Source organism: Topomyia yanbarensis, chromosome 2 (assembly GCF_030247195.1).
Source record: "Topomyia yanbarensis strain Yona2022 chromosome 2, ASM3024719v1, whole genome shotgun sequence".
Lineage (NCBI taxonomy): Eukaryota > Metazoa > Arthropoda > Insecta > Diptera > Culicidae > Topomyia > Topomyia yanbarensis.
This window is the reverse complement of record NC_080671.1, coordinates 172,705,715-172,721,992: the sequence shown is the minus strand read 5'-3', so window position 1 is coordinate 172,721,992 and position 16,278 is coordinate 172,705,715. Positions and strand designations below refer to the sequence as shown.

At 37.9% G+C, this 16,278-nt stretch overlaps 1 protein-coding gene across 2 annotated transcripts; it reads left to right on the top strand.

Moving 5' to 3' along the window:
* The first annotated feature begins 2,234 nt into the window (after window positions 1-2,234).
* LOC131682133 (uncharacterized protein KIAA0513) lies at window positions 2,235-16,121 on the top strand. Of its 2 annotated transcripts, none has more exons than XM_058963372.1 (9): window positions 2,235-3,056; window positions 11,799-11,919; window positions 12,038-12,148; window positions 12,589-12,834; window positions 12,900-13,153; window positions 14,418-14,607; window positions 14,671-14,983; window positions 15,046-15,140; window positions 15,196-16,121. In XM_058963372.1, the coding sequence occupies exons 1-9, from the start codon at window positions 2,820-2,822 to the stop codon at window positions 15,264-15,266; spliced, it is 1,638 nt and encodes a 545-aa protein (XP_058819355.1). In that variant the 5' UTR covers window positions 2,235-2,819; the 3' UTR covers window positions 15,267-16,121. The 2 variants fall into 2 exon arrangements, with proteins under 2 accessions (XP_058819355.1, XP_058819354.1); XM_058963371.1 differs by having other exon boundaries at window positions 12,586-12,834.
* The last annotated feature ends 157 nt before the right edge of the window (window positions 16,122-16,278 follow it).

The following is a 16,278-nucleotide window of genomic DNA, read 5'->3' as shown; positions in this document are numbered from 1 at the left end:
AAACCTTCGTTTTTAAATGAATTTTTATTCAATCGAAAAAATAATTAAGATAAGTCAGCTCTCGACGTATGTTTCTTGTTTGGCTATGGAAATCCATGAATATCGTTATTCAGGTAAGCTTTGAATTTGACATCATCTACTAGAATTGTCCTAGTGGTTTGACGAACGGTAAGGAGTTCATCGAAACTGCTCTCACGGCCATAAGTTAGAAAATCAGACGACGCTACTGGCAAATGAAAGATTGCACACTGAAAAATGATTGAGACACAATCAGACAATTTGAAGTTGTTTGGTGTTTATTTCTAGCGATGGTAGATAGAAAATGAAGTACAAAATGTGTCCAGATAACATCCTTTTCCGTTTAATCGAAATAAAATTCGGCTGGTATATTAAATCGGCTCATTGCTATATTGAACAATATATAACATGCTTTAACTTTTGACGAATATAAGATAGGCACTTGGTGTCTTCAGCAAAGTTATTCCTCAAGAGAAAGAGCTATGAATTTGCAGAAGACATCATCTCAATATATGTTATATATTGTCTTCGAATTAATAAATTTTCGTACAGACTGAAATACTACACTAACTTATACCTATTTTCAATTGGAACATTTCTCTACTTAAATTAAAGTCAAAACTCTATTGAAGAGCTGACAGCAAACATCTACCGGGTTATTCTGGCCGTACTGCGTGCGATGTATAGAGCGCCGAAATAAGTCCATTCTCCGCAGAGACCTACCGGGAACGTTGAAGTCCAGCTTATATAATCACCTAAAAGAAAATTAATGGAAATATTTCACTTATAGGGGAATTAATCTTTGAAAACATAATGTCAACAGAAAGAGCATATTTAAACCAATACCTTCTTCGAAGATGCTATTGACCTCAATTTGGCCGTTTTGGCGTTCATAGTCAATTTCATGTTTTTAGTCTTATTGCTAGATACTGGGAAACAGTTATAATCGGTCACTAGCATTTAATGTTAAATATCTTTTTTGATATTAGTCTGATTTCAACAAGCTATATCTTGCTCGAAAGGTATTTGTATAAGCTATCTGAAAATTTACAAAGTGTTTTCTTGTGTTGTTAATTTCGACTGTAATTTCAAAAAAAACTTCAGAGAGTGCCATTTTTAGTCATTCAAACATCCATCCCTAGTAACAATTAGGATATCTTAGAAACTAAACATCAGAATGAAAAACAAATTAATAGCGTTCTGTCTGGGCCTTTCATTTGAAATTGGTTTGGACAAGATCGGTTCAGTCATTGCTGAGAAACACGAATGAGAGTTTGTCCGTTACATACACACACATACACACACAGACATTGTCCCAAATCGTTGAGCTGAGTCGATTGGTATATAAGACTAGGCCCTCTTGAAAGTTTGAGCGATTTCTATCCATTTCTTTTATAAGAAATGTAAACGCACAAAACTCACTACCTGATTTGTCTGTTTCGTTCCAAAGGGGTGAGTTCATGGTCCACATGTTATGTTCGCAGGCAAGGGCGACCACGTGGCTCAGTGTTGATATTTACCATTCGGTTACAACCTCAACAGCGCAAACGCTTCACCAGTACCCCATGTTTTCCTATCAGTCTTGTGATTACTAAGTACCAGCATGTTTTTGCTTCTCTTCTACATCCTACGCTTTTCGATTTCCTCTACTCTAATAGCAGCATACATGGAGAGCGGTTCAAAAACAAACAGCTGATATTTGTATGAAAATAGTTTTCCACCCACACCACCCACCGGTGTTTGGTTTAAGCGACTTGACAGTTAGAAAAGCGAATGTATTGGCAACAGTGGTTGTATTTTGGTGATCGTACTGGTAATGTATTTGTTTTGCTGGTTAACACTGGGAAATATGTGTGAGTGCTGTCAAAGTTTTCGTCGGTTTGTAGCGGTTCTAGCTCGGTTTGATTCGGGATTTTCATCATAGAGTGGCGAATCGCTGACTTTTCAGTATTACGTGGAATGATAATTGATTTTATGCACTCTGAATTTTTTCACATTTTAAGGAAAAGAAGGTTATCTACATTAAGTTTTCATGGAATACCAATAAATAATGTTGTTCGTGATGACGCTTTCTTTTACTTGTTTTGGGTGTCCATGGATTGTAATGAAAAGGACAACTAATTATGGTTGAGCAGTATTTCAAGCGAACGCATCGTTTTGTATAGCCCTGAACCGGTTCTACCAAGCCACGCTACGAAGGAAAACGTCGCAGTGAATCAGTTTTCCCGTAACTCTATTGTAGGTTAGATGGAAATTTTATTGTGGTTTAGTGTAGGACCAGGCAGGAAGAAAAGTTTCATGTTTTAGCTTATTTTTATTGCTTCAATTTTTATGGTAGTAAAATTACACTGTTCCTATAATAGTAGATAGTAACAAACTGGCAAAAGATTCTAAATTATAATATCCATTGGAAAGAGGACCCAAATGCAGTGTAGGACATAACGTGACAGAAGCGAGAATTGCAAAAAAAAGTGCTGAGGTGTGATGAAAACGATGTGAAAAGTTCAATGTTATGAGCCTTGAGTGGATTACATAAATTTATTTTTTTCTTTGTGGCGACGAAGCAAGCAGCGGAAGAAGATAAAGTGTAACAGGAAAGCTCGAGTGGAATGTATTCTGTGGTATTGTTCACTATGCACTAGTAAATTGATACCTCGACATAATTGGAGAATATACAAAGCAACGCCAGCGAAAAGATAGTTGAGTCTATTAATAAATCCAAGTGGCATTCGTCTCCAATCAATCCTGTAGCAGTAGTGAACTAAACGGATCGAACTAACTATCAATCAACACCGCACTCCATGGATATTGCAGCTTTTGCATCTACCATGGCCGCCAAGACTGCTGCCAGGGATCGAGTTAGCCAACCGAATGATCTGACCAGTGGAGAAACATCCGGTTCCTTAAATGCGGCCACTTCGGATGCTAGAGCGAATAAGTTGAAATCGTTCATGGGTAAAACGCCTAGCGCCATAAAATCGAAGTTTTTGTCAGTGCTCGGTAATAGTACGGAGATTATCAATGGCATATCGAACAAGGTATGAATGGGGAAGCTGGTTGAGTAGGTTGTTTGGGTGCTGAAAATAGTGAAATGTTTTTTTTTTATTTTTTTTTTTATATATTTGGGCTAGGAGTCTAAAGTTCTGAAGGAAAAAAAGATTATTATTTCGAAGAAGAGCGTATGCAATTCACAGACTTCCTGCCTAGCAGGTAAAGTAATTTCCGAACGACAACGTAATAATCTGCCTATTTACTGGAAACTAGGCTACGGGCGGAAGCGGTAGCTGCAGTTCAATTAAAACCCTACGTATCTTTCGCGACGTTTGAACACTGTTCACAATTTCATGTATTATTTTTTGTTCAATTATTTATGATTTACAATAATGAAACCTTAAAGCCGAAATTATTTTATCGCTCTGAAATCAATAGAATTCTGCACTACCGAACGAAAATATAGTTGGAATTTCAATATAATATAACATATTGTAAATCAAAGTCAAACCAACACGATTTGACTTTGATTTACAATATGTTATATTAAATACTTTACTACTTCTAAAGACCATTTAAATTGATTTAATATTAAAAAGGAAGATTTATCTGTTTGATAGTTACGAATAGAGGTTTGTTATCTTCAATAGCAAGTCATTAATTTCAAGAAAATTAGCGGAAGATAAAATAAATTTTACATTATGTGTAAGATAAATCCAGCATAAAATTTAGTGCGTTTTACCAAAATTTGTTTTGAGTAAGTTTGATATGTTTTAAGCTACCTTATTCCTGAATAGGACAAAAGAAAATTATTTTCGATTTAGCTATGGAAAATTGTGACTTGTGCAAAAAGGTACGAAGGCGTTTTTAGAAGTTTTCGAATAAGCTCTGCAGATTTATATTTTGATAGAAATTTGGAATTGAAGGTTAACTTATAAGTTTGTCTTCAAATCCTAATTATTTTTTTTATTAATTTATATATAGTTTTAATGTTCAATACAATTACTTCGACAAACTCTATTGACAATATAGGGAAATGTGGTCGGTTGTCGGCACCCTTTTGTCTTTGGCTCATAACATTTCTCCAATTGCATAATGTAGGAACCAGGCACGTGCGCAGAAAATTCTCAAAAGGGGGGGGGTTGATTTTTTAACGTTTATTTTAAAAGAAACGTACAGAAACCCTTAAACTTTGAAGATTTTTTCAGAGACCTGGACCTAGTCTTGCGAACAAAACGACTCAGCTCAACAAATTGGGTAAATGGTTGTTATCTAGAAAGAGTCACCAAAAGACACTGCTGCATAGTGGTCGGAAATACCAAAAACGTGAACTTAATTCACTAGAGGCCAAACCATCGAACATATTCACAGGGTATCTTTGGACGAATTGTTCATAAGAATATTCCCCAGAACGTGATAAAAATTCAAATTAGGCATGGCTTACTACGATCAAACTAAAAAAAATAACTTTTTATACTGACAGGGTAGAAAGTTGGTGTCTTCGACAAAGTTGTAGAAATGCTCGTAATGAAGAATTTTGTTGAACAACTTGAACTTATGGGACTTAAAGTTATCGATTTATAAAGCGTTTTCTAAGGCAAAACCCTTAAATTTAGTTTTTTTAATAAAACTTTTGCCACTGTGACTTTTCGTGCAAACCATGTTCCAAACAAATGTGAAGGCATTAATACCACATAATATTGTTGAAGACTATTAGTAAAAATACTCATTCGTTTCAAAATTATTGAAGATTTTAACATTTTTTTACCATTATTTACAAAATTTTGCGAAAATGGCCGATTTTTTTTTTGATTTTTTATGGAAAAAGTAAAAAAAAAACATTACAAAGCGAGCTTACTGTTTTCATAGGGTTCTAGAGTGCTACGCATCAAACCTTCTTACCTTTATTATGCGTAGTCTGGACATTGAAAATAGTGCCTGCTCGTCTATTTTGGATTGCATCTTTCTCTCTTATACGCAGTTGAAATTGGCGTAAATTTTTTTTTAAATTTTTCAATATCTGTAAAACGAATGAGTATTTTTACAAGAGGTGCGCGTTGCGCCGCCGATTTCAGGTAAAATTTTTACATGCAGTCTTCAACAATATTATGTAGTTTTAATATCTCAACATCTGGAACATCGTTTGCACGAAAAGTCACAGTGGAAAAAGTTATATTAAAAAACTAAATTTAAGGGGGTTGCCTTAGAAAACGCTTTATAAATCGATAACCTTAAGTCTTACAATTTCAAGTTGTTCAACAAAATTCTTCATTATGAGCCTTTTCAAAACTTTGTCCAAGACACCAACTTTCTACCTCGTCAGTATAAAAAGTTGATTTTTCTAGTTCGATCATAGTAAGCCATGCCTCAATTTAATTTTTATAAGATTGTGAGGAATATTCATAAGAACAATTCCTCCAAAGACACCTTGTGAATATATTCGATGGTTTGGCCTCTAATGAATTAAGTTCACGTTTTTGGCATTTACGACCACTGTGCGCTGCCTGCTGGCTCGTGGTGGATTCGGATTGGTTTGTAGTAGTTGTTAAGCCAACCGACTAAACCAAAACCTCTTGTATCTCGCAATCCTCATCCATCCGGGGCAACCGTTAGGAACTGCTTTAGTAGGGATTGCGTTCTTGCTTGTTTTGTTTCGTGTTAATCGTCATGTTTTTATCCATAGCTACATTTCCTTACTTGCTGTCCAACGTTTGCGTTATATCTGACCTGTTTAGGTTTGCTGCAAATATCGTCACCTGTTGAGACATGAACCGATCCGGAGGTGTCGGCCATAAGGATTTACATCTATTTACCACCACTTTCGCCGGGCTTCTTATCCTTCTTGGTGCTAGTCGTTCCTATTTATCTGTTAGCTGGTGCTGAGAACTTCTCGGCAGCGGTATTTCACTCAATACCGATGCCCATTTCCGCGATTCATTTCGCTGTCATTCCAACCGAATAATCATCGGCAGTAAAATTTCTCTAGACATCGATATCCCGATTTTCTCCAACTTCGTGTTTTTGCTCCTTAGCTGCCGTTGCTAGCCCGCTGACCGACATCTGCTGTTTACTCACTACTGCTGCTAATATCGAATCCCTTTCCAGCCACCTTCGCAAAGTTTAGTCCTTGGTTTCTTCATTTACTTGTTTCTAGAGTGACCGAACTCAAATGACATTTTATGTGTAAAAACGGTTTGCAATATTTTTTCCTGAACAGGGAGTTAATAATTTTTTAAAAGTAATTCATTACATAAGAACTTGTCAGCACAGATTCTTTCCTGGTCGATCGGTTGAGACGAATCTAATTAGCTTCACATCGTTTTGCATAGAACAAATATCCAACAAATTTCAGGTGAACACGGTCTACACTGATCTTAATGCCGCTTTCGATACAGTTAACCACTAGATACTGCTAGCAAAGCTTGATGAACTAGGATGTACCACGAGATTCTACCACTGGTTGCGATCCTACCTTGTACACCGAGGTCGTCGGGCAAGTTGGTGACAACGTATCTGAATCCTTTTCTAATAATTCCGGAGTTCTTCAAGGTAGTACACTAGGTCCGTTATTATTTTCATTATTCGTAAATGATGCGGTTTTCGTTCTTATGCGTGGAAGGAAACTGTTTTTCGCTGATGACTTGAAAATATTTCTTGTCATAAGAAATTAAGCCGATTGCCGTGAGCTACAGTGTCTCATCGGTACATTTTACAACTGGTGTCAAAGAAATATGTTGATTCTTAGTGTTGCGAAATGTTTTGTCATCAGTTTTCATCGTACAAGAGACATGCTTAATATCAACTACAACATTGCTGGAAGTCAGCTGCAACACGTTGACCACGTAAAGGACCTAGGTGTTATTCTTGACGTAAGGCTTACTTATACCAATCACTTATCAGCGACTATTGACAAAGCGAATTGATTGCTGGGATTTATGTTTAAAATTTCCGGTGAATTCCGAGATCCTTTCTATTTCAAGGCTTTATATTGCTCACTGGTGAGCTCGCAGTTGGAATTAGCAAACATTGTCTGGTGCCCTTATCATGCAACGTGGAGTGAAAGGATTGAAGCTGTCCAGCGCATATTTATACGATATGCTTTACGTCAATTGCCTTGGAAGGACTCGCTGAATCTGCCACCATATGAGATCCGTTGCAGGCTACTAGGACTTCATATTTTGCAAGAACGTAGACACGCTTCGCAGGCCATTTTCATATCAAAGCTTATGTTAGCTGAGTACAATGTACCCGATATTCTTGGACAAATCAACCTCTACGCTCCAACACGAGTTCTTCGTCCTCGGACATTCCTACACATCGAAATGCGTAACACTAACTATGCTGCCAATAATCCGATCATAGCGATGGCTCGTCGCTTCAACGAGTTTGCTAAAAACTTCGACTTCGATATCAATTCATCCTAATTTCGTGACTATTTGCTGATAGATTAATTATTTTTAGTTTAGTTCATTAAGACTTATTGTCAGTTGAACACAAATTTTTAAATACAAATACAAATACTACAACCCTGTTACACAATGTTGTCTTTCGAAGCATTTTGGAAGCAGCACGAGGTTATGGAGTACCATCATATATTACGAACTGGATATACGCAATGCTTAGCAACCGACATCTGTGCTCATCGTTAAGATAAGTCGAGATAAGGAAACCGAGTGTCTGCGGACGTCCTCAAGGTGGTGTGCTGTCACCATTTCTATGGAACCTCGTCGCCGATGGCTTGTGGAGGAAACTTAATGGGCTTGGGTTTCCGACGTATGGTTCTATACTGACGGTTTCTGGTGTCTAATGTCGTGAAATGAGATTAAACAAATCTCATTCGCTTGGTAGATACTGTACCGTATTCCTAGCCGAAATTTTTGCGTTTCTGTGTGGCGTACAATCGGCACTTCAACAGGGAATTTGCGGTAAAAGAATCTATTTTTGCTCTGATAGCCAGGCTGCCATGAAAGCACTTAGTTCGTCAGATTCGAGATCGAAATTAGTAATCGCATGTCGAACCCAAATCAAAGAACTTATCATTTCAAATGCTATCTACGTTCTATGGGTACCCGGTCATTCCGGTATTACTGGAAATGAATGGGCAGACGAATTGGCTAGAGCTGGCGCTGTGACTGACTTCGTTGATCCAGAACCAGCTCTGCCACTGTCGATAAGTTGGATGAAGCACAAGATTCGCTCTTGTTAACTCAATATCCCCTCGGGGGTGTTGATATATCTGCTCGTTGCTTAACCCTCCGGAAGTCGCGCTCATGGCCTACTAAGACGATTTCGCTAGATTTTCAGAGCAGCGTGTACTCAGTGCACTAGCGCGACTTCCGGAAGGTTAAAAAAATTCTAAATCCCTCCGGGGGTTGGAAATTTAATTCCTACTATTGTAGCACCTACAGATCGTTCAGCATCCATCCGGGGGTGCAGAATGCTCTGTTTTAATTGTTCTGTGTCGTTATTTTCCCCTCCCCTAACCTTACCACTTCCCCAATCCTTCTCATCAGGAAATGATTAAAAGACGATTCATGGCAAATCTCCGATCATCATGGGAACGTGCCATTTGAGCCAGACGCTACAGATTCCTGATAACCACAAGTTTGTCCTCAAATTCTAATTTCTTTTATCAATTTGTTTATATACTGTTTTTATGTTAAATACAGTAACTTCGACAAACATTGACAATATAGGGGCATGTAGTCGGTTGTCGTCACCCTTTTGTCTTTGGCCCATAACATTTCTCCAATTGCATAATGTAGGAACAAAAGCATACCAACGGAAAGCTAGATGCCTTAGCTAATAACTGGTGAAGGAACAGATTTTTTCGTCAATATGAAAAATGTTACTGATAATTTAGTGAAATGATCATTTTTTACCATGTAGAAAAATTTGGTCGGCAGTCGGCATCCTAAGAAAATTTAGTAAAAAATGGCAGTAAATATAAATTTATTTCAACAACTATCGAAGGCACTTTTAACATCATACCTCATCAGAAAAACAGTATGTGTAATAGGGTGGGACAAAAAATAGATTCCAGCTCCGAGCAACTTTTTGGATACCATTTGGGTCCTAGAACATCTGTGTAAATTCTTATCTTGATTCCTGAAACTCTATTTTTGCGCCCACTGTTTAAAGTTTACATGGGATTTCATATGGGAAAATTAACTTTCACAAAATAATTCCTCCAGGAGTCGTCCATTGCTTCCTAAAAATAAACCGTTATGTGGGTTTTATAGGAAATTTAACACAGAAGCAAAGTCTCGAAAACTGCGAAACGATCTGATGCTTAAGAAAAAAGTTATTAAGCTGAAACCAATTGATGCTCTGACGATTGATAAAATATTCATTTTTTCTAGCACCACTGTTGTTGGTTGTCCAATTGTATGCAATTGTGTTTTGATATTCTCTTAATGTGTCTAAATCATTTTCCCATACTGGTTGGCGAGTTTTGAGGGATAAATTGAGTCTTCTTTTGTACATAAAAAGGGAAAATTAAAGATTTTGTATATAATTCGACCATCAGCAGCAGTGATGCTATGAAAAGTGAAATTTTCATCAATCTTCAGGGCATCAATCGGTTTTTGCTTAATAACTTTTTCCACAAGCATCAGATCGTTTTGCAGTCTTCTAGACTTTGTTTCCTTGACAAATTTCCTATAAAAATCAGACATCCATTTATTTTTAGGAGGTAACGGGTGACTCTTGGAAGAATTAATTTGCAAAAGAAGTTTTCCCCATACGAAATCCCATGTAAACTTTAAACCGTGGGCGCAAAAATAAAGTTTCACCGATCGAACTAAAAATTTGCAGAGTTGTTCTGGGAGCTAAATGGGACCCTAAAAGTTACTCGGAGCGAAATTTTATTTTTTTCATATAACCATGTCCCACTCTAATGTGTATGGGAAAAGCCAACTTATACCACACAGAGTTGATTTAGATTATTTATAAAGTCAATATACTATTCTGGTACTTATTAGGCATGGAAAGTCCTTTTTTAAAACCGTTTTTGGGAAAATATAGCGCTCCATCAGCATTTTTTACGGCTTTTCTGCCTTCAAAATGCTAATTAATGACAAGAAGTTTTAAAATAGTTTATTAAAAGCAGGTTTACAATAGGTATGTGTGACAATGATAATATGCTGCAAAATGCATCTGAAAATCAAATAAAATGTTATATTACTGCATATACTGGTGCATACTTGGTGGTTACTTGGATAATGTTGAGTTTGGAGATGATCTAAAGAGCACAAAATTCATGTTCGCCTTCATTCTAAAAACAAACATGGCGGAAACTTCAAAATGGTGACTTTTCCTTGGCGAGTTATCATAGTAATCTGCACAATGTGGATTTTTTGTGATTTGCAAAGGTTGCAAAGTAGGAGCCTACATATCCAAAATTGATATTCACCGTCATTCAAAAATCCAACATGTCGAAGCTATAGTAATAAAATCGGTCTTAATAGATATGACGGATTTTTACTACAGACAAATCTGAAGCTTTTAGAATAGAGAAGTCGCCATCTTGGATTTCAAAATGGCATCAGACACCGATTTTTGGCATCGACTCATAAAAACCGTTTCAAAAATTTCCATATTGATTGGGATATACAGAATTCCGCTAAACCGGATGTCGCTATCTTGGTTTTCAAAATAGTGTCAAACAAATTTCTGGCATCTACTCGTCAAGCCAGTCCCGAACATACTCATATTGATTGTTATTGATTGGGTTATAAAGAATTCAACATTTTCCAGAAAAAAGGGTGCCGACAACCTTTTGAAAACTGAACAAAAAAAATTGCGTCGAACATTTCCCCAAATTCGTTTATTTTACATTTAATTTTCGCATGGACGCAAACGATCCATCTTTGCGATCTAATGGTTAAGTTTTCCATACCTTCAAAATTAAAGCTGTGCTGCAAAAACGCATTTAAGAACTAACATCTTCAAATACGAAATCTATGCACACATTTGGCTACTCTAAAACACGTTTCAAATATAAAAGTTTACCTCGAAACTAATCGACTAAAGGCGATATTCTAGATTCGTGTCACGTCAACTACTATCGGGAGAAAATTATATCTCAGATAAAACTTAACCATACCAAGGGTAAAGAGCCTATTTTGGCACTATTAGGGAGGATACCTCACGTTTCATGAATTCCTACACCCACCATATTGCGTATAAATTGGCATCATAACACAAATGGCCGGTAAATGGGAAAATGCTCGTGTTTGTGCGCACCGAAAACTCGCATTGAGTGTACCAATTATCGCCCTTCCATTTGAGCCAAAGCTTAGGACAAAGATAGTAGACGCTGCTCAAACCACCGGTTTCAAATTCGTATGATGATAATAGAAACAGGGCGAAAATAGGTTCATTACCCTATCTGACCAGGAAACAAAAGAATTGCTCACGTAGATGGGGTACGCGGAAAAATGCGACAGTCAGCCAATATTTATAAAAAATTTACGCCGGCACGGTGCTTTTCCTTTTTTCGCATTCGTGTTTGCTAGTGCAACTCAGGTTGTATGAGGATAAAATATTCGATACACAATGATTATCTAGTTAGGCATCGGCACTAGTTTTTTTTATATATTTATATTTTTTATATTTATAAACGACATTTTTAGGGCGACTAAACGAGATTATGTGCCCTAATGACTTAATTTGGGGTATGTCATGGAGTAGTGATAAAGTGCATTGTCAATATATGTTTTCCATTGACTACGACTAAGTAGGTATGGGCCAATGTAATAACTTTTACCTATTTCCGGCCTTTACAGATTGATGCCGCGCTGAGTCTATCGTCCTCCGAAGATACCGAGACGACGGAAAATCGAAACCAAGCGAAGGTAGACAGAATGCTGCGACAGAAATACGAGGCATCGCTTTGGAAGCACCCAGGTGTGTTGAGCTTTGCTTTTTGGGACAATATATACATATCAAAGTACTTTTGTCATCATCGATGCGGATATTTGGAGAGAGGTTAAAGTTGTTCATATCGTTTTTATTGTCCCCACAGATCATCACACCGTGAGCCATGAGGTTGATTTCGAACTTCGGCGGGCAAAGGAGCGACGGGCGCACGAGGAAGTGCTTTCAGGGCGATACAGAAATCCTGCATTTAGTCATCGTAAGCGAGTTTTCCTGGAATACAGGGTGCGTCCAAAAATTTTGAAATATACTTTTGTTGCCTCCCTACTGGTCGATGGAGGCACGAGCATTAGAAGGATCAGAATTGCTGAATTATTCAATGCAACTTTGCTTCGAGAGTATGTTACGACGCGCGATGACAGATGCTTTCGAATAATAATAAGAGATACAATTTTTACTAAAAATTCGGCAAAATTCTGTCAAATCTCACAAATTTCTCCAACAAGCCAGTGGAGAGCAGCAGTCTGTTATATGGACGATAAGCTCCGTCCTGAACGACCAAAAAAGCAAATCAATGAAAATGTGGTTCGTGTGGGTAATTCATGAAACTCGGATCGTCGAATCTATTTCATGACTTTTGGGCATACCCTGTATATAAAATTTTTTGTCAACTTATTATATTATCTTCATTCGCAGCAGTATCCAACGGAGCGAGTAGTGTTCAGCCGGTTCCAATCGCTGACCGACATCCTACAAACAGTATTAGCACTGAGTTTAGCCATAGTAACTATAGCAATAATTCCTGTTCCATTGACTCGAAATCCCCTCAACCGACTCCAGATGGAGAAAGTGACCTTGCAGTGGAAGTGGCCTCACAATCCGTGCCAGTAGTGGAAGCCGTTCCGTCCGGCAAAGACCACGTTAGAGAAAATAAAATTGGTCAATGTACTGAATTGGTTTGCCTCGTGGTATGAATTTGAACATTTGTATTATCTTCCTGTTGCTTTCAGGTATTCCCAGCAGTGCCTCAACTAGTGACAATGAGTCCTGCGTGCTTAGTGCCACCCTGGAATCGTCCGAGCTGAAGATGTGGATTCGTTCGGAATCGGAGAACTCAGTACCGTCATGGGCTTCGTCTATTAGCTTGGATAGCCAGTCGGAGGAAGCGATTCTAGATTTCATGAAGCGATTTGTTAAAATACTCTTCCGCGAGAGCGCCTCAATCACCTTGGAACTGAAATCGGAGTTCGGTCAGTATGCGCGGGTAAGTGCAAAAGGAAATTGTAAATAGTTCCAAGTATTGGTAATTAAGCATCGACGTATATGTCTCTAGTAACTGATTAATCTATTAGGTAAGGTATAATAAAACAATTGGATGTAATCGAATTTTCGCTTTTAAGCTAAACGAAACTTCGTATCGAGTGCCTCAGTTTTGAACATACTATTTGAGCCAATGCGCTGAATAGTGTAGAGTTGGAGACACTGTTTACTTTTGCAAATATTCTTTTTATTTTATATTTGATTGGCTGTTCGGCCATCTGTGGAAGCTATCTTTCAATGTCAGCTTCTTTTTCTGAACATGCTAGATAAACTGTGTAGTGTCGGTTGTTGTTTGATTCAAACGGCTAAGAATTACACTACGGACCACCTGTTCCGGTGGTAAAAACCCACTAAGCAGGGAACCCCAATAGTGTCATGCAACCCGTGGTATGGTTAAAATCGTTGAGGGGGTTTAAAAGATTTTTGATGGCGAACGGAGCCTGGGGGGAGCCAGGCGAGCTCCTCAGAATGCTGCATTACGCAGCGGAACGTTTGTCTTACGCACCGAAATTTTTTCGCCGATGATCGGCACTATTTTGCCAGATTTTTGTTGGCTAGGGGTTTGCTGAGAGTTTCTGCTGTTGGTAGTTGAAAGAAGTTTTGCTGGGTTTCGATTATCAAATTTCGATGTGTACAGACGAACCTGCCCAGAGGTTATGTGACATCTTATCGAGAAGGTTCTTGCTGTCATGTCGTAGGAGCTGCTGCCATGTCGTAGGATGCGCAGGAGTCCCTAAGTTAAGGTGTCGTTCCGTACCAAGGCCTTGATTGCTGGAGGGTCTAAAATATGTCAGTCGCGCACAGAGCATTGTTGGATTTTGCTCTTACTGTGTTATGCGAATCTCTAACACAGTGAATCGTTATTTTCTTCGCAAATCGTGTGAATCAAATGATCGTGTCCCATTTAAACCTGATATGATTCGTTTTCATCTCAACTTGCTTGGCGTCGTCTAGGTGTGCAATATATGTTGGAAATGAAATGAAATGTTTTGAAGTCAACAGTGGATAGAATAGCACAAAACGATCTCCAGCACAAACGTACAGCAACTATGAATCCATCTCGACTTATGCAGGAAGGTAAAGCTTCCATAGCATTGGTTCAAGAACCGTACTTCCATAAAGGAAACTTCTATATTGGAAAGTTATTTTTAAACTGCCACACTCTAAGTTTTCTTCTAATATGTTACTACAATTAATGTTTATTGCAGATGGAAACTGGCCGCCTGTGGTTTTCCCGCTTAGTCAACGCACAAAGAGCGAAATCCAAACGAGTGGACGAATCGACATTTTACTCCCTCGTCCAGTATTTTGCCATTGTTTTATTCGAGTGTGCAGAAAGCGAAGATTTCTCTCCAGCAAAAACTCTTATGAACATGTGCTTTACTTTCTACCATGACAGTAAGCTTCCTAATCGTGACGTAAAACGAAGTAGTTCAGCTATCAATTTCGTCTAATTTTCAGTTGGTGTTCCCGGCTGTGAACCGTATCGAGAGTACTTGTACACCTATTTGAGAGATCAACCGATTTGGCATTCGCTTCGCTTCTGGAATGCGGCTTTCTTCGATGCTCTACAAACCGAGCGAAAGCACCGGCCAGTTCCGCCAACGAAGTCGACAAATCAGCAAGGCAAATCAGATGACGCGACCAGTGGTCATATACTTGCAGTACCCGAGAACGAAAGGTCTTCTTCGACGAGTGCCTGTGATCGGACTGATCCGTTCGAACTACAAGAAGACAAACAGTACCATCAAAATCTCAGTTTTGGGCAGTTGGGGTAAGTTAAACATTTTGAATGTTTGCTAGGTGTCTAGAACATATTTTGGAATTCGATTTTAGAAGTTTTACGTGCAACATGCATGCCTTTGGCCTTGGTCGAGATCTATGCTATGAATTTCTTATCAAGCAGTGCGTAATTGCAAACTTAAATGTTGGTAGGTATTTTGTTGGTTAATATTCTACAAACCAGTTAACTATTTTCGATTTCAGAACAACAAAAGCTACTCAAGGATAATGTTGACCGAATGTATCGCGAGACTGACCCGTGGCGAGAGAACTAGGTTATGTCCAATTGGCTATTCTGCGCGTTCTGTTAGACAAAATTTTAGCTCCTACGATGTACAAGTACTCGTTGCTTACCGGGCTACATTCTTTTTAGGTTTCTATAGAATGCAAAACATCTTGTAACATAAGTTTAAGGCTCTGAATATTTAATGAATAATGCTTTAAGAATATTAGAGAGGATGGATACCAAGTAATTGTGATATATTTTTGTGATGTTTAGCTGAAAAATGTCTCTTGATGAGCACTGAGTTGTTGATTTATGAAACAGATGAGCAAAACTAACAAAGATAGAATCGGGTTTCTTAGCAACTGTTACGGCCACAATAGTCGAGCAATCTAGTGAAAATAATTAAACGTAAAACCATAAGTATTTTCTACACATTCCTGTTTAGATATTAGAAAGTAAAATCATGCAAATTTGAGGCAATATTGAGCCATTCTTAGAGAAGGCTAATTGGTTGTTTTGATAGGACAGACGAGAAGGAATGGCATGAAGTGACAATAAAACATATGTGAGGTTCGTTAAGTTTGCAATAACACAATGCCGAATATAACAAACTGTGGTGGAATCAAATTTCCAAAAATGTTTTAACGCTTTTCGAACATTAGCTAGAGTTTCGATATGTCGAATAGCTACAGTGACAGTACGATGAAAGTATGGGGATAGAGGTAAGGACTAGGAGATATAGGAAATTAAAGGATCAAGTTGGGTGATACTAGATTATCTTGTAACATCAAAACATCACAAAAAGTTGTGCATTTTACACATTTGTTATCAAATCCAGATAGAATTTCTGGAATAAATCAGAGAAATATAAAATTTGAACTTGACCAAAATTTTCACAATTAAAGCATTTTGTTTTTGTAAGTTTTGTTTTTAGAAAAATCCTTTTTGCCTTTCTCGTAGAAAGGTTAAATGCAATCGCTCCGAACATTTACTTTTAACTGAGGCTCAGAAGGCCTAGTTTCCTATACCATTCTACTTGGGTAGTCAAGATCGGAAAATGT

Excerpts from the sequence above, each read along its gene's own strand:
- LOC131682133 (XM_058963371.1), top strand. The coding sequence starts at position 2,820 with ATGGATATTGCAGCTTTTGCATCTACCATGGCCGCCAAGACTGCTGCC. Across the intron at positions 14,608-14,670 it reads CTTTACTTTCTACCATGACA|TTGGTGTTCCCGGCTGTGAA; the intron begins GTAAGCTTCCTA and ends TCTAATTTTCAG. Across the intron at positions 15,141-15,195 it reads AATTGCAAACTTAAATGTTG|AACAACAAAAGCTACTCAAG; the intron begins GTAGGTATTTTG and ends TTTCGATTTCAG.